Below are 22,050 nucleotides of genomic sequence, written 5' to 3'. Positions count from 1 at the left end.
TATACAGTCGGTTTCCATATGCAGAGAGAGCATTTATCTGGAAGAATTAGTACATTGTGCTAATAACAAAACATAACAACAGTTCACAGGAGACGTCTTACCAGTCGGATGAAAATGAAAACCTGGGTCCCTATAACATTGCTGACGGCAAAGATTTCCACAAAACGAGAGCAGAATAATATGTAGGCCATAGACAGGAAAACTCGGCCCAGGTATACGGTATCAGCACGGACCAGCCTAGGGGAGTAATACAGCCACAGGTCAGAGTCATGCGTTATCTATTTACAGTGTCTTATGTAGCGCAGCAGATTCCGTTACAGTGTCTTATGTAGCGCAGCAGGTTCCGTTACAGTGTCTTATATAGCGCAGCAGGTTCCGTTACAGCGTCTTATATAGCGCAGCAGATTCCGTTACAGTGTCTTATATAGCGCAGCAGATTCCGTTACAGTGTCTTATATAGTGCAGCAGATTCCGTTACAGTGTCTTATATAGTGCAGCAGATTCCGCTACAGCGTCTTATATAGCGCAGCAGATTCCGTTACAGTGTCTTATATAGCGCAGCAGATTCCGTTACAGTGTCTTATATAGTGCAGCAGATTCCGCTACAGCGTCTTATATAGCGCAGCAGATTCCGTTACAGTGTCTTATATAGCGCAGCAGATTCCGTTACAGTGTCTTATATAGTGCAGCAGGTTCCGTTACAGTGTATTATATAGTGCAGCAGGTTCCGTTACAGTGTTTTATATAGTGCAGCAGATTCCGCTAAGTGTCTTATATAGCGCAGCAGATTCCGTTAGTGTCATATATATCGCAGCAGATTCCGTTACAGTGTCAATGCTTTTTTATTAAAAAGATTGCAACATTTAAATACAAATATATACATCATATATACATACTTTTCTTTTCCAATATTTACAAATATAGAAACAATCAATTAAAAATAAACAGAAAATCCCCTTTTCACCCCACCCCAAACCCCTCCCCCCCCCCAAAAAAAAATAAAATAAAACGACATCACTTCGCCTACAATTTTTTTTCCTATTTACAATAATTCCATATCCTAGTTTTTACTTTATCGTGATCCTGAGTTTCTCTTATCTGTTTTACCACAACTTTCACACTGATTCATACCCTTTCTTACCCAAACCTCCCCATATATCCTTTCTTACATTCCTCTTTATAACCTACCACCATTCTCTCATTATCCTCCCATCCTTCCATTTTCAAACATTCTCTCGTCATCCATCCCCACCACCATCACCCCTAAATCAGCCACCTTTTAATACAAAAAATACATTCATAACCCTTACCCACAAGACTACTTTCATTTCTTCATCCATTCCCCCCCCCCTCCATTTTCACCACCCACACTTATAATTAAACAAAGAATCCAGTATTAGCTAAAAAATGTATGTAAACCAGTCTTTTACTGTTTATATTCTCATTCACTCCTAACTGTGAAATAAAGAAGAAAAGTAACTCAGTATGTTCCAGGTTCCATTGTATGCCACCTACTAAGGAGGTTTCAACTGGCCCCATAGTTGAGACCAGCTGATGGCATCCAATTTCTCCTTTTCCATTTCCATCATTACCTTCACCTCATGTAGAATAAGACCCACCACCGTCCTAACAGGGAGGATCTTTTGTCTCAATATAAAATGACACCGTGCATTCCACGTGTGATACCTGACTGCTAAACTAATCATATAAATTGTGCATAAATCAAAATTCCGATAACCTTTGAATGCCCCATAGACCCACTCCGGGTAACTTAGCCCCGAAAGACAAGGGATCCCTAGAGCAACTGAGATATCTTGATACATTTTTACATTGAAGGGACACTTAAGAAAGAAATGGTCCATTGTCTACTCCTCCCCAGGACACTCCTCACGTGGACAATCACGGGTATTGGCACCTCGAAACTTAACATTCCCTTTAACGTAAAGTCTCCCTTGGAAAGAAAGCCAGGCAATGTCTCTAAACTTCAGTGGGATCCTCTGCTCATTAAGCAGTTTCAACCCAGCTGAACAGACATCCCCTGGGCAATCTCTCGAAGCCAGTGGAGCATAAAAGTAGGTCTGCAAGACTCTCTTCCCCATCTCCTTTCTCGAGAGATCTCTCACATCACCCACCCTCCTACTCCACTTGGTAATCATCTTTATGGATTGTATCACGTAAATCGGAAGGTAACCCTGCCTGGTCCAGGGTCTTCTCATCCGACCTCCATCTATCCATGTTCTAGAGTAGGGAGACATCCATTCCATGAATCCATATACCCATCGAGGGGGGTTGTCTAAAAACAGACTTCCCACATTCAACTTTAAAAAAGCTGTTATAAAAAAAAACTACGGGATTAACCATTTCCTGGCCCCCTTCTGCCCTCGATCTGTATGTGATTCCTCTCTTGACTAGGTTCATCTTGTTTCCCCAGAACATCTGGAAAAACACGGAACACAGTTTAGACCACAGAGACTGAGGCAAAAAACAGACATAGCTGATATACAAAAACATTGGAATCAAGTATGTTTTGCAAATATCAACCCTTTCTCTCCGGGAGAACTTGCACCCTTTCCAGAAATTTACTTTCTTGGCAGCATCATCCAGCTTTCTTCCCTAATTTAGTAAGCAGTAATCTCCATAATCAAATTGGATGACTAATATTTTGATACTATCTTTAGGCCTGGGGAGGGTGTCCGGGAGAGAAAATTCTTTCCCTCTCTCCCCCATCCAGAAAACGTCACACTTGTCCTGATTTATCTTAGAACCAGACGCCTCAGAAAAATCAGTCACTAGTTGGTTGATGTCACTTGCCTTCTCCTCTGCTGACAAGACCACCGTAACATCATCTGCATAGGCTACCACCTTTAGAGTACACTCCGGTGACAGCTGCACCCCTTCCAACCTGCTGCTCTCAATCCTCCTCACGAAAGGATCAATTGCAAACACATATAAAAGAGGAATCAGGGGGCAACCCTGACGCACACCTGAGCTTACCCCGAATTTGGGCCCTACCCAACCATTCACAAGTGGGAAGCTCTCGGCCTCTTTATAAAGGATCTTTAACCAATTGACCATTTTTGACGGAAAGCCATACCTTTCAAGTAATTTCCAAAGATATTCATGATTGACACGGTCAAAAGCTTTAGATTGATCCAAGGCCAGCAGGAATTTTCCTTCCCCCCCAGCCCTGCACCGCTCCATGGCTTCCCGGACACCAAGGACTGCACTAAAAGTGCTACGCCCCTTCACCGTACAGTGCTGGGAGGGGGAGAGAAGCCTCTCAGAAAACTCCATTATTCTGTTAAAGAAAACTTTTGCCAAAATCTTCCTGTCCGTATTAAGAAGAGCGATGGGGCGCCAATTCTCAATACGGGCTCTGTCTTTTCCTTTGGACAACAAGATTAGAGCCGACCGTCTCATGGAAGGAGGCAGATTTCCTTCTTCCAAACTTGCATTGAACACATCCGTGAGACGTGGAGCTAATACATCAGAGAATTCCTTATAGAACTCCGATGTTAGACCATCCGGTCCAGGTGACTTTTTTGATGTCAAACCATTAATTGCTTCCCTAACTTCCTCTACACCAATCTTGTTGTCCAAACACTCAAGAGAGCCATCTGGCTCCATCAGACCTGGTGTCTCCCTCAGAAAAGTCTCCATCCTCTCTCTGATATGTGCTTGCTCAGATAAAAGACCAGAATAATATACTCTAATGACTTCCAGGATGCCTTCCCGCATCTCCTGAAGCACAACCCTTTCATCATATAGGCCTCTGACTTCTCTTAACTCAACGGCTTTTCTACAATTCTGGTAGGGATCAGGCGAGTGGTATGTACCATAATCCCTCTCCAGAATCAAAGATGCCAATCGGTTATACTGATATTCCTTCATCTGTGCCTTCACCTGGGAGATTTCCCCACCATCTCCACCCTCAGAGATCAAGAAATCCAATTTCTTTTTAAGAACATAGTAGGTACTACTTTTTTTCAAGCTTTTTTTTAATCAGTCTTTTGAAAAAACTCTGGACCTTCTTTTTCATTACCTCCCACCACTCCGATTTACTCCATCCTGCCTCCAACAGTGATTCATGATCCTCAAAGAGACCTCTGAGACATTGCTTCACACTCTCTTCCTTTAGGAGCTCTGGGTTCAGTCTCCACAGACCCCTCCCTTTCTGGATGGACTGTGAGGCATTTAATGAAAAACTAAGAAAACAGTGATCTGAAAATTCTACTGGCTCCACCTTGAAAGGTAAAGTTTTCGAATTTGTCTTAACAAAAAACCTATCTATTCTACTTCTATTCTGACCACAATGATATGTGAAACCAGTGAGGTCTGGGTTATGCCTAATATGGACATCCACCAGACCAGCCTCTCTAACCATTTTAACTAAATAATTTGCATCATAGCCCAAGGCCCTACTGCTTCTGGCACCTCCTCTGTCTTTGGGTCTTACGACGGCATTAAAATCGCCACCAAAAACGACCTGTTGGGCTGTGAATAAGAATGGTTTGTCACCTCAAAAAGACATCTCCTATCCCAAGCTTTTTGGGGACCATAGATATTAATAAGTCTCAGGTCATGTCCTTTAAAGGTGACATCCAAAACCATACATCATCCTACTTCAACCTCTATGATTCTGTGCACGGTTACCATGCCGGAAAAAAGTACCGCCACCCCAGTATACGGTTTGGCCGCAAGAGACCAGAATGAGGGCCCCCTACTCCATTCCCTTTTAGCCTTATGCAAGGCTTCTAGGGTCCTCAGTCTGGTCTCCTGGAGGAAAAAGATGTCTACCTCTACTGTTCTAAAAAATCAAAAGCCATGAACCGAGCTCGCTCAGAGTATATAGAAGCCACATTAATAGTGGCACATCTTATGGGGTGAGGATCCATGCAAAAAATCATAGCGTAGGGCCATATCAAATTCTTTACTTATTTACACCAGACCCACCACCATCCTTACATTCACCACCACCCAACACATCCAGACCCTCAGTCATCCCTCCAGACAAACCTCCGACCCCTTCCCCAGGATCAGGGGGTTCTTCTGAAAAAACTGAAATACTGCTACCATCCTTTCCAGGGTTACCGTCTTCCCTCTCTATCCTTACCCTGGTTTCTCTCTGATCTACTTCCTTCTCCTTTTCTCCCCTCACTTCTGTATGTTTTACAATTTGGACTACTTTCTCAGTGACTAGGGGCCTTCTCTCTATTTTCTCCCCTTCCTCCTCCCCTCTTCTACTTTTTTTCTCTGATTTTTTTCCTTCCACTCCTCACTTTTTTTTAAGTATTAACTTCTCTCCTTCCTTGTAAATCTCACCCTTTTCCTCACTTTCCTCATCCTTTTCTGAAAAGGCCAAAAATCTGTTTGTTAAGTTTACCACTTCCTCTTCCCCTTTTCTTTTTGTTGCACTTTTCTTCTTTTCAACTACCTGAAACTGTTCTTCTGGCTCCTTTTCTTCTTCCCAAATGAACATGGACTTTCCTTCTTCAAACGTGGCTTTTTAAAATTTTCCTTTTGCTATTCCCCCTCCAGGCACTCTATCCGTATTCCTTATTGACTTTGGGCACCTACTGTAGGGAGGCCCTTTAAGGCCACACAAATTACATTTGACTGTGTACATGACCTTGAGGGGTGACCTGTCTCGTTGCAGAGGGAACACTTCATAGTACCACATTCGCTGCTCATGTGTCCCTCTTCCCCACAACGAAAGCAGGTCCTTGGCTGGCCCGGATAGAATACCTGGATTCGGTCCCTGCCAATGTATGCTGCTGAGGGGAGGTGCTTTTTCCTTTCCTCTATCTGATGTAGTTGAACTTGGATTGACCATGCACCTCCCCACACACCTAAAGTATGGCCGATTTTCTGTAAATCCCCTTGCATTTTACATTGCCTGCTCAGCCAGAACATAATGTCATTTCCCGGGATTGTTTCATCCCTTGTTTCATCCCTTACCAGGATTTTCACCTTTATATTCTCTGGCTTTGTTACTGAGGATATCTGGTATCCCCTGTATCTTTCTTCAATTTTTTTTATTTCCCACTCTTCCACTATTTCACTCATTTTTTTCGCATAGCAGAAACTGAAATCAAACATCTGGGATCTCTCTGGGTGGATGCATGCAGTCAGATCACGAGCACAACAATTTAACGTGAAAATCATATTAAGGAATCTTTCCTTAGGGGGAACTATATCAGCTCCAACCCATTTAAATTGTATCACATTCCTTTTCCTCTGAGTGACCCCTTGGCCCGTGACCTGACTCTGCCTGACTTCCCCACTTTTATTCGACTGCTTGCAGTTTCTGCAATCAATTTAAAAGCAACTTTAGCTCTCTCCGGTACCAGCATATCACCATATACAGTCTCCATAACTTGCTTTTCAGCAACATTTAAATTATCTTTCCTTAGACATTTCTGTCCTTGAGTCATTTCATTTACCACAGCTGTCTTTACATTTACCACTGTAGCAGATTTACCCAGTGGTACTTTACCCCTCTCCTCCAACACTTCCAAACTGATACCTGTGCTCAGTCCGGGTCTTTGCTCATCATCCTTCATTGCACCAGTCTCTTGACAATCCATATTCTCCCCCCCACCAGTCTCTGCCAGCGGACCTGGAGTACTGTCAGTTACTGCCTGCACAGTTTCCTCCCGGCTGTCCAAAGCCACTAGCAAGTTCTGGTCACCCCGGGGCATAATCTCAGCATTTCTCATACTTACTACACCCCGGGGATCCCTCTGCATCTGGGGGGTAGATTCTTCCTCCATCCTCTCCGACTGCACCGGCCTCTGCTGTCCTTCTCCCTCTGGATTGGATTGCCAGGCTTTCCTTTCCACAAACGGCATTCTGTCACTCTGCACTCTGACCTCACTCTCCATGAGGCTGGTTTTTTCCACTCTGTGCTGGATCAGCCTGGAGCAGTACACCTCCCCCATGGATGACGTCATCACTGCCTTCTGCTGCTGCAGGGGAAACCTGCATCACCTGGACTGCCATTAACCCTTCTCCTGCTGGTAAGGATTTAATTTTTTCCTTTTCTTCTTTCACTTTGATCGATATTTGATTTTTAACTTTGGAACAGGAGTTAGTGTGTAACATTATTCGATCTCTCCATGTCTGGCGCTCCCACATACGACAGGTATTTCTTTTCTTTTTTGCCTGATATAACCTGCTGTGGATCCTTTTCGATTCACTCAGTAATTCTTGTAGGCTCATTTTAGCAAAAGCCTCTGCTTCACTTTCCACCTCACTGGCAGCTTCCTCTTCCGACACCAGGAGATCATCCTCCTCCTCCTCTGATGTTAGCTCTCCTTCACTTTGTCCCCCTGCAGCCTCTACTTTGCTGCCACCGGCGTTTGGTTCACCGCCGGGTTCATCCATCATTTCCCCCCGCAGCTGGCTTGCTACTGGGGTACCTCCGAAATCATCCGGGGGGACATTCTCCATACCTTGCACATTTTTCTCTGAGGTTCCCGCTGCTGATGTACTAACAGCAGGGATGTTTTTCCTCCTGGACGGGCACACAGCCCCACGTCTTCTGCCTTTCACCATGATATAGCAGGCCCTCCGGCACCAGGACCTGCCTGCACTCTACCCCCACAGAGGTCCCCTGGCTTGGGGAGGCCTGAGGGGGGAGCTCTCACTGTGCACTGGGATTCTACCTTCTCAGGAGCTTCTGCAAAACACATCCACTCCCTTGAAAGTTACAGTGTCTTATATAGCGCAGCAGATTCCGTTACAGTGTCTTATATAGCGCAGATTCCGTTACAGCGTCTTATATAGCGCAGCACATTCCGTTACAGTGTCTTATATAGCGCAGCAGATTCCGTTACAGTTTCTTATATAGCGCAGCAGATTCCGTTACAGTGTCTTATGTAGCGCAGCAGATTCCGTTACAGCGTCTTATATAGCGCAGCAGATTCCGTTACAGCGTCTTATACAGCGCAGCAGGTTCCGTTACAGCGTCTTATATAGCGCAGCAGATTCCGTTACAGTGTCTTATATAGCGCAGCAGTTCCGTTACAGCGTCTTATATAGCGCAGCAGATTCCGTTACAGTTTCTTATATAGCGCAGCAGATTCCGTTACAGCGTCTTATATAGCGCAGCAGATTCCGTTACAGTGTCTTATATAGGGCAGCAGATTCCGTTACAGTGTCTTATATAGCGCAGCAGATTCCGTTACAGCGTCTTATATAGCGCAGCAGATTCCGTTACAGCGTCTTATATAACGCAGCAGATTCCGTTACAGTGTCTTATATAACGCAGCAGATTCCGTTACAGCGTCTTATATAGCACAGCAGATTCCGTTACAGTGTCTTATATATCGCAGCAGATTCTGTTACAGGTTCTTATATAGCGCAGCAGATTCCGTTACTGTCTTATATAGCGCAGCAGATTCCGTTACAGTGTCTTATATAACGCAGCAGATTCCGTTACAGCGTCTTATATAGCACAGCAGATTCCGTTACAGTGTCTTATATATCGCAGCAGATTCTGTTACAGGTTCTTATATAACACAGCAGATTCCGTTACTGTCTTATATAGCGCAGCAGATTCCGTTACAGCGTCTTATATAGCGCAGCAGATTCCGTTACAGCGTCTTATAAAGCGCAGCAGATTCCGTTACAGCGTCTTATATAGCGCAGCAGATTCCGTTACAGTGTCTTATATAGGGCAGCAGATTCCGTTACAGTGTCTTATATAGCGCAGCAGATTCCGTTACAGTGTCTTATATAGCGCAGCAGATTCCGTTACAGGGTCTTATATAGTGCAGCAGATTCCGTTACAGTGTCTTATATAGCACAGCAGATTCCGTTACAGTGTCTTATATAGCGCAGCAGATTCCGTTACAGGGTCTTATATAGTGCAGCAGATTCCGTTACAGCGACTTATATAGCGCAGCAGATTCCATTACAGTATCTTATATAGCGCAGCAGATTCCGTTACAGCGTCTTATATAGCGCAGCAGATTCCGTTACAGTGTCTTATATAGCGCAGCAGATTCCATTACAGTATCTTATATAGCGCAGCAGATTCCGTTACAATGAAAAAGAGGTATACAGCACTGGGTTTGACTGAATGAAGAATTACACAATTAATCAATAACAATATAAAAAGACAAATAGATTATTATCTATAGAGAATTCTCATGGTAGGCCAAAAAATAGGGAATATTAAAAAACAATCTGGATAGGTATTGCATCAGTGTGGTTAAAAAAATACCAGATGTGCGGTTGGATGATCTGTTTCCTATATTTTGGAGGAGAATTTGTAAAGGTCCAGGAGAATTGTCCAGCATTGTGGATCCGGATGAACTCTGTGAGAAAGCTCACTGAGAACTGAGACTGTGGAATCCTGTAGGATTTTCAACCCGGTCCGGGTGGTCTGGTAGCAGGTGCAATTGGAGCTAAAACAGATGGTGGCTCCATATCTTATGCTCAGACCATCTGTGCCTATGCCCTGACAACCCAGACCATCTCTGGCAACACACAGACCATCCATGCTTACTCCCAGGTCATCAGAATCATCTTTATTGGCCAGGTATACTTGCGTATGCTTGGAAATTTTTGTGGTAACAGTGCAGCATCAAGCAGGGAATACAAAGGGGGTGGGAAGAGAGGCATAAACATACATCACATACATTTCACATATATCTAGAAAAGTTCGAGTTAGTATTTAGTATTTGGTACGTTCAATACTGTTTTAGTTGGTGGACAGCTATTGGGAAGAAGCCTTTTGTAGTTCTTGTCATCTTTGCTGGGATGGACCTAAAACGTCTGCCTGACGGAAGGGGTTCAAACAGGTTGTGGCCAGGGTGTAGCTTGTCCGCCAAGATCTTTCCTGCACGCTTATTGACCCTGGCTAGGTATAGTTCTTGGACAGTGGGGAGCTTCGCCCCAATGATCTTTTCTGCCATCCTCACCACTCTTTGCAACTTTCGTCTGTCATTCTCGTTTGCTTCTCCGAACCAGATTGTGATCAAGGAGCAAAGGACAGACTCTACTATGGCAGTGTAGAAGATGAGCAGCAGCTCCTGCGGGATGTTGGATTTCTTGAGTTGCCTCAGGAAGAACAACCGCTGCTGGGCCTTCTTGACAGTTGTAATGATGTTGGGACCCCATTTGAGGTCGCAGGAAATCTTTGTTCCTAGGAATTTGAAGGAGTCGACCCTCGACACTACTCTGTCAGATATTATGAGTGGGTGCATGGCATTTGGTTTTCTTCTGAAGTCCACCACCATCTCTACCGTTTTGAGGGTGTTGAGGTCAAGGTTGTTTTTGCTACACCATTTAGTTAGCCGATCCACCTCCCGTCTGTATGCCGACTCGTTTCCATCCATGATTAGGCCGATAAAAAATGTGTCATCTGCAAATTTTATAATTTTTACTGACTGTTCTGCTGAGGTGCAGTCGTTTGTGTAGAGGGAGTAGAGTAGGGGGGGAAGGGAAACATCCTTGAGGGGCACCGGTACTAATTTTGCATGTGTTTGACATGAATGCGCCTGCTTTCACCGCCTGTTTCCTTTCAGTTAGGAAGTCAGTGATCCAGGAGCATGTAGGTTCTGGGACTCCTAGTGAACGGAGTTTTGGCTCCAGGATATGAGGGATGATAGTGTTGAATGCCGAGCTGAAATCAACAAATAGTATCCTTGCATAGGTGCCTGGACTGTCCAGGTGCTGTAGAATGTGGTGCAGCCCTAGGTTGACTGCATCCTCGACACTTCTGTTTGCTCGGTAGGCAAACTGCAGGGGGTCGAGGTGAGCATTTGTCACAACTCTCAGGTGGTTCAGCACCATACGTTCAAGCACTTTCATGACCACCGGTGTTAGTGCCATCGGCCTGTAGTCATTGAGGTCTTTCGCAGTTGAGCTCTTGGGAATCGGGATGATAATTGAGCCTTTGAAGCAGGTGGGGACCTTGCACATTTCTAGTGAAGTGTTGAAAATCCTGGTAAAGATAGGGGTGAGCTGTGTTGCACAGGTCTTGAGGGCAGATGGAGACACTCCATCTGGGCCTCCAGCTTTCCTAGGGTTTACCCTATTGAACATTCCTTCTACCTCTGTTTGGTCTGGGGGTGGCAGTTTTAGAAGGAGGGTGGGCAAGCCATTTTGCCCCGGTCAGGGGTAGAACTGATGCAGGTAGCTTCCTTCTCGAAACTGCAGTAGAAATCGTTCAACTTGTTCACTAGTTTCTGGTGCATGGTGGAGGGGGTTCGAGAGATCACGTAGTTGGTTATAGCTTGCATGCCTCTCCAAGCTGACGCGGGGTCGTTGGTTGACAGGTTGTTCGCCAGCTTGTCTGAGAATCTTTTTTTTGCCAGCTTGATTTCCCGGGTTATGGAGTTCCTGGCCTGTTTGTACAGGACAATATCACCACTGCGATAGGCTTCTTCCTTTGCCCGACGGAGCTTCCTGAGTTGACCGCTGAACCATGGCTTGTTGTTGTTGAAGGTGCGTGCTGTTTTGATTGGCACGCACAGGTCCTCGCAGAAGCTGATGTAGGCTGTCACTGTGTCGGTCAGATCGTCTAGGTTTGTAGCGGAGGATTCAAAGACTCCCCAGTCGGTGCATTCGAGACAGGCCTGAAGCTTCATTTTTGCCTCGTTTGTCCAGCTTTTGACTGATCTGACCACTTGTTTAGCTGACCTTAGCTTCTGGGTGTAAGTTGGTAGAAGGTGGACTATGCAATGGTCAGAGAGGCCCAGAGCTGCCCGGGGGATAGCCCGGTAAGTAGACTTGATAGTGGTGTAGCAGTGGTCTAAGGTACGTCCTTCCCTGGTGTGGCATCTGACTTGCTGTCTGTACTTAGGGACAGGTTGGCACTGTTGAAGTCACCCATCACTATAAGCAGTGCTTCCGGATGTTTGAGTTCTGTGTCTGTTATCCTGGTGGCCAGTTGGAGTTGGGCTTCTTTCGCATTTCCTTGGGGAGGTATATACACCCCCACCAGGACTATTGAGGCAAATTCCCGGGGGGAGTAGAATGGGTTGCATTTAATGATGAGTGTCTCCAGTTGAGGGCTGCTTAATTTACTCAGAGTTTTTACGTTGGTGCACCACCCTTCATTTATGAAGAAGCAGATACCTCCTCCCTTGGTTTTTCCGGTGAGCTCCTTGTCACGGTCAGCCCTGAGGAGACTGTAGCCCAGCAGCATCACAGAGGAGTCGGCAATAAGTTCATCTAGCCATGTCTCAGTGAAGCATAGGATAGATGAGCCAGCAGTGCCTGATCTTGCATTATTTATGAGCAGGGACAGCTCATCCATCTTGTTTACAAGGGATCGGGTGTTCGAGAGTAGGATAGCTGGGAGTGCAGATCTGTGACCTCTGCGTCTCCACTTAACTAGGGCCCCAGCACGGCGTCCCCTCTTGCGAATCCTGAGCCTCACATATCTTACTGTCAGCCTAGCAGTTAGGTGGGGGGCCCCTCCAGGCCACTTGGCCCCTCCAGGCCACTTGGCGGTGGTAGGGGCATGTCTGTTCCTACTGGAGGGAGCCAGCGACCTGGCTGGGATTGCCCTCATTGTTGTCGTGGGCTCAGTTCTGGCTATCTTCTCAGGTGGGCACTGTGTCACACCACTTCTATTTTGGGCCCCCATAAGTAAGCCCTGGGGGTTTACTTTTCTGCTACCTCTGTGAATGGTTCTCCATGGTCGCCAGTCCACTCTCCAACAGCTGCCATTCAACTTTGCTGCATCCTTTCTGGACAGGGCAGCAAGGGCAGTGTGGACTGTGAGGGCTGCCGATCTGCCCACGTCCCGCTCCGTCAGGCTCATACGGGTGGTCTGCTCCAGGGGTGAGCTCCATTACAGAAGGGCTTCTCTGCTGTGCTTGGTTACCACACTTGGCAGGGTCATCACACTCGAGGGGGTGATGAACGAGGACAAGGACAGGGGGAGACAAGGGGAGACATGTAGTTTAGTTGAGCTGCACAGCTCCGAGGCAGCCTTCTGCGGCGCCATATTTGTGGTATCCAGTAGGATGAAAACACTTTTCCTCAAGTCTGTGAGTGCTCCAGGTTATTGCTGTGTTTGGTTGCTTCTTTCTTGTACAAATATGTATTTTGGACAGATATTCATTAAATAAACTACAAGTAACTTTCCTTTTCAGTTGCTAATTTAGTGATTTAGTCACACAAGTTATTCAGAAACAAAGCAGGCTTGTGGAGAGGTGTTAGAAGCCATTCCCCATGTAGGTGTGAAATCCCAGTGTGAGGCTTTTAAAGTGTATATTCTTTGTATAGATAACATGTCTCTTGGGAATAAACTGGGGCCCTGTGTGGTTGTGGAATCAGATTCTTTTAAGGGAATCTAAGGGAATCTTTTCTGAACAGAGAAACATATGTAACTGGACGGAAAGCATAGGTAACTGATGTCAATGGGGACCTTGATAGAGATAGTTAGTTTTTCCAGTACCTTGTTCTGTGATGTTCCCTGAAGATGTAAAGCCAGTCCTAGTAGAAGGGGCAGGGTTTTAAATACAATCCAGCGTGCATCTCAGTGCAGGAGTGCAATCCGTTTGTTCTGGCGAGACATCCATGTAGTGAAGTACAAGTTAAAGGTAAGTCCTTGGATATTTTTGGTGATTCTGGTCAGCTGTGTAGAATTTAAGCTGTTTTGTAGAGATGTTCAGGAGCATGTAAAATGTGAGTCAGCCATCTTGGAGGCCTTGGATTGGGGCCTCTGGCTACATCCATACCATCTCTTTTGACACACAGACAATTTGTACCTAGGCCCAAACAACTATCTTCCTCTCTGCCTATCCTACAGATACCATCTCCACCTATGTCTAGACCATTCTTGTTAGTGCCCAGACAACAAAGACTATCTCTGCCCACAACCAGATCACCCCTGCCTCCACCAAGACCATCCCTGCCTCCACTCAGACAATCCCTGCTTCCACTCACACCATCCCTGCCTCCACTCAGACCATCCCTGCCTCCACTCACACCATCCCTGCCTCCACCTAGATCATCCCTACATCCACCCAGACCATCCCTACCTCCACCCAGACCATCCCTACCTTCACCCACACCATCCCTACCTTCACCCACACCATCCTTACCTCCACCCACACCATCCCTGCCTTCACCCAGACCCTCCCTACCTCCACCCAGACCCTCCCTTCCTCCACCCAGACCATCCCTACCTCCACCCACACTATTCCTACCTCCACCCAGACCATCCCTACCTCCACCCAGACCATCCCTACCTCCACCCAGATCATCCCTACCTCCACCCAGACCCTCCCTACCTCCTCCCTGAGTCTATACTGATTATCTCTAACTCAACCCAAAGACCGTACACTTTCATGTGGTAGATTAAGTATTGAGCAGTTTCTCAAAGTGATGGATTTGATAATGATAGATGGATTTGACCAATCATAGACGGATTTGACCACTGGTAGATGGATTTGACCAATGATAGATGGATTTGACAATGGTAGATGGATTTGACCACTGATAGATAGATTTGACCACTGATAGATAGATTTGACCAATCATAGACGGATTTGACCAATCATAGACGGATTTGACCAATCATAGATGGATTTGACCAATCATTGACGGATTTCACCACTGATAGATGGATTTGACCAATCATAGACGGATTTGACCAATCATAGACGGATTTGACAAATCATAGATGGATTTGACCAATCATTGACGGATTTCACCACTGATAGATGGATTTGACCAATCATAGACGGATTTGACCACTGATAGACGGATTTGACCACTGGTAGATGGATTTGACCAATCATAGATGGATTTGACCAATCATTGACGGATTTCACCACTGATAGATGGATTTGACCAATGATAGACGGATTTGACCACTAAGACGGATTTGACCAATGATTGAAAGCAGGAACAGAAATAAAAGGAACACCATTATATTAAGCATTTTATTTCCTGTTGCTTTTTTCCATTCAATAGCAAAAGCCACCAATCATTGACAGGTTGACAAACTGTGTGTCAATACATTTAAGGCCTGATTCAGACATGTGTGCAGCCTAGCGAACAAGTAAAGGCTACCCAGACTAACACATCCCCTCACATGTGGCCGCAAGGAGGATAAACCATTCCATGGTCGTCATCTATCATATGATTCTCCTGCCTTCACCAGGACTGACAATTCTAGCACCTGCTGTCCTGCGGATTGGGCGCTGACACCATGTGACGTCAGCCGCCACCACACCTGGGGATTCCCATAAAACACTGGATGTTCCCCTGCTCCAGCCCCTGCCCGGCACTGCCCCTCCCCGCCCGGCACTGGCACTCCCCGCCCGGCACTGGCCCTCCCCGCCCGGCACTGGCCCTCCCTTACCGGCACTGCCCCTCCCTTACCGGCACTGCCCCTCCCCGCCCGGCACTGGCACTCCCCGCCCGGCACTGGCCCTCCCCGCCCGGCACTGGCCCTCCCTTACCGGCACTGGCACTCCCCGCCCGGCACTGGCACTCCCCGCCCGGCACTGGCCCTCCCCGCCCGGCACTGGCCCTCCCTTACCGGCACTGGCCCTCCCTGCCCGGCACTGGCCCTCCCTGCCCGGCACTGGCCCTTCCTACCCAGAACGAACGGCCCGGAGAGTGGGCATGCGCAAACCCAAAACATCAGGGACGGGGATGAATTTGGTGCATAACAAACAGGTCTGAATAGGCCCCTGAAACCAAACTCTATTTCTGCCTGGGGCAGTTCATCCACTATGATCACCATCTCACCTGCAGATGACCCCCACAGCAAACAAACACAACGCCAGTGTGTCCACCCGGTTCCAGAAACCAGAGATGTAACGGAAAGCCTTTGTCAGGAACCCGTATCCGACCGGATCATAAAATAACTGCAAAGAGATAAACCCAGAACGTCAGAGGAAAAGTCTCAGCATGAAGAGGAATGTGAGGAAGGGCGGTCAGTGAGAAGGAGTTACTAGGCAGAACCCTATACCATGACTATGTATAGGGTAACAATGCAAAGAGCGAGCCTAGGACCCATTGCCGTTCCCACAAACTGAAAAAAGAAACATTCTTCAAAATGGAAAGAATTGTGTATAGAATAAAGGGTGGAATATAAAATAAATCATCACTGTCTGTATCCTCTGCACTATAACTAGTTGCAGCGTCAACTTCCAAGTCCCCTGATGTGCAGTATAATGTGCTGTGCCGCATCTGATGTATGGTATAATATGCTGTGCCACATCTCCTGTGCGGTATAATGTGCTGTGCCACATCTGATGTGCAGTATAATGCGCTGTGCCACATCTGAGGTGCGGTATAATGTGCTGTGCCACATCTGATGTGCGGTATAATGTGCTGTGCCACATCTGATGTGCGGTATAATGTGCTGTGCCACATCTGATGTGCGGTATAATGTGCTGTGCCACATCTGATGTGCGGTATAATGTGCTGTGCCACATCTGATGTACGGTATAATGTGCTGTGCCACATCTGATCTACAATAAAATGTGCTATGCCACATCTGATGTATGGTATAATGTGCTATGCCACATCTGATGTACGGTATAATGTGCTGTGCCACATCTGATGTACAATATAATGTGCTGTGCCACATCTGATGTACGGTATAATGTGCTGTGCCATATCTGATGTACGTATAGTGTGCTGTGCCACATCTGATGTATGGTATAATGTGCTATGCCACATCTGATGTACGGTATAATGTGCTGTGCCACATCTGATGTACGGTTTAATGTGCTGTGCCACATCTGATGTACGGTATAATGTGCTGTGCCGCATCTGATGTACGGTATAATGTACTATGCCGCATCTGATGTACGGTATAATGTGCTGTGCCGCATCTGATGTACGGTATAATGTGCTGTGTCGCATCTGATGTACGGTATAATGTGCTGTGCCGCATCTGATGTTCGGTAAAATATGCTGTGCCGCATCTGATGTACAGTATAATGTGCTGTGCCGCATCTGATGTTTGGTATAATGTGCTGTGCCGCATCTGATGTACGGTATAATGTGCTGTGCCGCATCTGATGTACAGTATAATGTGCTGTGCCGCATCTGATGTACGGTATAATGTGCTGTGCCGCATCTAATGTACGGTATAATGTGCTGTGCCGCATCTGATGTACGGTATAATGTGCTGTGCCGCATCTGATGTACGGTATAATGTGCTGTGCCGCATCTGATGTACGGTATAATGTGCTGTGCCGCATCTGATGTTCGGTATAATGTGCTGTGCCGCATCTGATGTACGGTATAATGTGCTGTGCCGCATCTGATGTACGGTATAATGTGCTGTGCCGCATCTGATGTACGGTATAATGTGCTGTACCACATCTGATGTGCAGTATAATGTGCTGTGCCACATCTGATGTATGGTATAATGTGCTATGCCATATCTAGTGTGCGGTATAATGTGCTGTGCCACCTCTGATGTGCAGTATAATGTGCTGTGCCACCTCTGATGTATGGTATAATGTGCTTTGCCACATCTGATGTATGTGCCACATCTGATGTATGGTATAATGTGTTGTGCCACATCTGATGTATGGTATAATGTGCTGTGCCACCTCTGATGTACGGTATAATGTGCTGTGCCACATCTGATGTGCAGTATAATATGCTGTGCCACTTCTGATGTACAGTATAATGTGCTGTGCCACCTCTGATGTTAGGTATAATGTGCTGTGCCACATCTGATGTACGGTATAATGTGCTGTGCCACATCTGATGTACGGTATAATGTGCTGTGCCACATCTGATGTGCAGTATAATGTGCTGTGCCACATCTGATGTACGGTATAATGTGCTGTGCCACCTCTGATGTACGGTATAATGTGCTGTGCCACCTCTGATGTATGTTATAATGTGCTGTGCCACCTCTGATGTACGGTATAATGTGATGTGCCACCTCTGATGTACGGTAAAATGTGCTGTGCCACATCTGATGTACGGTATAATGTGCTGTGCCACCTCTGATGTACGGTATAATGTGCTGTGCCACATCTGATGTACGGTAGAATGTGCTGTGCCACATCTGATGTACGGTATAATGTGCTGTGCCACATCTGATGTACGGTATAATGTGATGTGCCACCTCTGATGTACGGTATAATGTGATGTGCCACCTCTGATGTACGGTATAATGTGATGTGCCACATCTGATGTACGGTATAATGTGATGTGCCACATCTGATGTACGGTATAATGTGCTGTGCCACCTCTGATGTACGGTATAATGTGATGTGCCACATCTGATGTACGGTATAATTTGCTGTGCCACCTCTGATGTACGGTATAATGTGATGTGCCACATCTGATGTACGGTATAATGTGATGTGCCACATCTGATGTACGGTATAATGTGATGTGCCACCTCTGATGTACGGTATAATGTGATGTGCCACATCTGATGTACGGTATAATGTGCTGTGCCACCTCTGATGTACGGTATAATGTGATGTGCCACATCTGATGTACGGTATAATGTGATGTGCCACATCTGATGTACGGTATAATTTACTGTGCCACCTCTGATGTACGGTAGAATGTGCTGTGCCACATCTGATGTACGGTAGAATGTGCTGTGCCACATCTGATGTACGGTATAATGTGCTGTGCCACATCTGATGTACGGTATAATGTGATGTGCCACCTCTGATGTACGGTATAATGTGATGTGCCACCTCTGATGTACGGTATAATGTGCTGTGCCACCTCTGATGTACGGTATTATGTGATGTGCCACATCTGATGTACGGTATAATGTGCTGTGCCACATCTGATGTACGGTATAATGTGATGTGCCACCTCTGATGTACGGTATAATTTGCTGTGCCACCTCTGATGTACGGTATAATGTGCTGTGCCACCTCTGATGTATGTTATAATGTGCTGTGCCACCTCTGATGTACGGTATAATGTGATGTGCCACATCTGATGTACGGTATAATGTGCTGTGCCACCTCTGATGTACGGTATAATGTGATGTGCCACATCTGATGTACGGTATAATGTGCTGTGCCACCTCTGATGTACGGTATAATGTGCTGTGCCACCTCTGATGTACGGTACTGTTCTGCCCTTTGTATTATTATCTATGTGACTACTTTGTGAACTATGATGAGGTTGCAGTGTGACCCCTAGGGCTGCATATTGGCCCACAACCTCTGTATACACGGTGTATTGCAATGCATAGAGTATAATATATATATATTGTATGGTACCTGTCGCAGCTCTTCGCACAGGAGGGTGATGACCCAGGCGTACAGGAGATATTCTCTCCAAGTCGGGTATCTCTGGAAATCAACTATTATGACATAAGCATAGAGCCACAGGAAGCCGGCGTATGATGCAACATTATAATAGAACTTGATCATTGGGGCGTTGAAGAAGGCCAGGAACTTCCATAGGCAGCTGTAGGGTTTAGGTCTGTGGGAGAGAAGGAGACATTTCCCATTAGTACATACAGTATAACAGTATCCAACATCATTCAGCCGCAGAGAAGAACAGACGTGTCCATGAGGACTGAGATGTATGATACCCGTATTGTATGATCACTACTTGCTGTAAGGGTTCTGGGAGTGTCCCCGCCGACCTACCTCCGTTGCCTCAGACTGGAGTTGGCGGGCGCGTGCAGAACTAGGCTTCGCCAATAATAGCCGCGTTCGAAGGAGACAGTTAGTCTGTCTCCAACCCCGATGCCACCTGGTCTTAAGAGTGACAACGCGCCCACCAAGACCAGGAGAGAGCAAGGGGACAAGCTAACTAATACCCTATGTCGGGGAACTCCCAGAAACCCAAAAGAAATACGGGCTGAGCAGGTGACACTGACTGGTAACAATGCAAGTGGGATGATATACAATGAAATGGCAACAATGCTAATGAGATGTTATATAATGAAATGACTATCATGCCCAGTGACACCGTGTGTCAAAACTGCGTAAGGAGAAAGACAGGGTAACCCCTGACTTATCTGAGAAGATGACGGAGTCCCAGACCACCACTTGCAGATCTCTTGGGCAGATGAGTGTACAGCCGGGCAGACAAGCTGAATCCCAGACACCGCAGGACCAAACCAGGCAGGGCAGGACAGGCGTGGAGCAATAGGAAGGCTCCCAACAGGAACCAGGACCAGGAACACACTCTGACATAGGCTGACAGAACGCTGACTGAAGCAGGACAGAGTGGACTACAACGAACTAAACAATGCAACTGAATACTATAACTGGCACCGGAGTGTGTGAGCAGAGAGTCTTTATAGTGAGCACAAAGTGGTGCTGATTACACATTGCCTAAAGGTGTGCACTGCAGGCTAGGAGCCTAATCAAGACACCTGAGTCCAGAACACACAGCACTGAAAGTGAGCTGCAATGGCCCAGGCTGACCACTGGATGCCACCAGCGAGTAAACACACACACACAGGCTGGGATAAACCCAGGGAGCAGAATCCAGGGAGAACATGAAACTACACACAGAATATGGGAATCTGCGCATAACACAGATCCGCTGGAGGCGAATCCTAACACTTGCAGTGTGTAGGTGTAGCTTGGACATGCAGTGATGACATTGAGAGGGTTATTTATTTATTAACAGTTTCTTATATAGCGCACACAGGTTCCGCAGCACTTTACAGAGTATAGTTGAACATTTACATCAGTCCCTGCCCCAGTGGAGCTTACAATCTATATTCCCCACCACATGTACAGGCACACACAGACATTCTAGGGTTAATTTGTTAGGAGCCAATTAGCCTACCAGTATATTTTTGGATTGTGAGAGAAAACCGGAGTACCCGGAGGAAACCCACCCAAGCACGGGGAGAATATACAAACTCCGCACAGTTAGGTTCATGGTGGGAATCGAACCCATGACCTCAGCGCTGCGAGGCAGTAATGCTAACCATTACACCATCCGTACTGCCCCGTATATAACGCATGGTGGGGATAGAACCCATGACAATGCTTCTTTATTGAAGATTGCACCCTTTTTTACAAAAATATATATACCATTTCATATACAATATAAAATATAATTTCACATAAATTTACAAACATCAATTTGATCCATATCCCAAATGGTAATGGAGTCCACACAGCGTCTTAGTCCTGTGATGTTGTGTGAGGGAATCCTTTAAAATGGTTTGTTTGGGACTACAACCTCTTAACACTTAGTATCCACTTAAGCCAGGTGTAATTCAGCCAAAGACATCCAAACTTGCGGGGACCAGGTGGTCAGCGAAATCAGCAGGTGGGTCCAACTTTACTGGGTGGTTTAACAATACTGGATCTGGAAAGCACCAACGCGTTTCAATGGGCTCAACGCCAGCTTTATCAAGGTGCCTCACGAAAGAATCAATTGCAAAAGGGTATAAAAGAGGGCTCAGGGGGCAACCCTGACGCACACCCGAGCTTACCCCAAATTTAGGCCCTACCCAACCATTCACAAGTGGGAAGCTCTCGGCCTCTTTATAAAGGACCTTTAACCAATTGACCATTTTTGACGGAAAGCCATACCTTTCAAGTAATTTCCAAAGATACCCCAGCCCTGCACTGCTCCACGGCTTCCCAGACACCAAGACCGCACTAAAAGTGCTACGCCCCTTCACCGTACAGTGCTGGGAGGGGGAGAGAAGCCTCTCAGAAAACTCCATTATTCTGTTAAAGAAAACTTTTGCCAAAATCTTACTGTCCGTATTAAGAAGAGCGATGGGGCACCAATTCTCAATACGGGCTGGGTCTTTCCCTTTGGACAATAAGATTAGAGCCGACCGTATCATGGAAGGAGGCAGATTTCCTTCCTCCAAACTTGCATTGAACACATCCGTGAGACAGGGAGCTAGAACATCAGAGAATTCCTTATAGAACTCCGATGTTAGACCATTCGGTCCAGGTGACTTTTTTGATGTCAAACCATCAATTGCTTCCCTAATTTCCTCTACTCCAATCTTATTGTCCAAACACTCAAGAGAGCCATCTGGCTCCATCAGACCTGGTGTCTCCCTCAGAAAAGTCTCCATCCGCTCTCTGATAGGTGCTTGCTCAGACAAAAGATCAGAATAATAGGCTCTAA

At 46.3% G+C, this 22,050-nt stretch overlaps 1 protein-coding gene across 1 annotated transcript in view; it reads right to left on the bottom strand.

Moving 5' to 3' along the window:
• LOC146058637 (transient receptor potential cation channel subfamily M member 2-like) overlaps positions 1-22,050 on the bottom strand; it is a 262,847-nt gene that overhangs the window by 57,770 nt on the left and 183,027 nt on the right. Inside the window, exons 17-19 of the mRNA XM_083170910.1 lie at positions 19,206-19,410; positions 15,727-15,845; positions 102-237 (exon numbers count right to left, since the gene is read on the bottom strand). Coding sequence (XP_083027036.1) covers positions 102-237; positions 15,727-15,845; positions 19,206-19,410 — 460 coding nt within the window. The remainder of the gene's footprint in view (positions 1-101; positions 238-15,726; positions 15,846-19,205; positions 19,411-22,050) is intronic.

This window comes from Crinia signifera, chromosome 2, assembly GCF_055691185.1.
Source record: "Crinia signifera chromosome 2, ASM5569118v1, whole genome shotgun sequence".
NCBI classification, from domain to species: domain Eukaryota; kingdom Metazoa; phylum Chordata; class Amphibia; order Anura; family Myobatrachidae; genus Crinia; species Crinia signifera.
The sequence above is the reverse complement of the archived record's forward strand: the minus strand, read 5'-3'. Positions and strand labels throughout refer to the sequence as shown.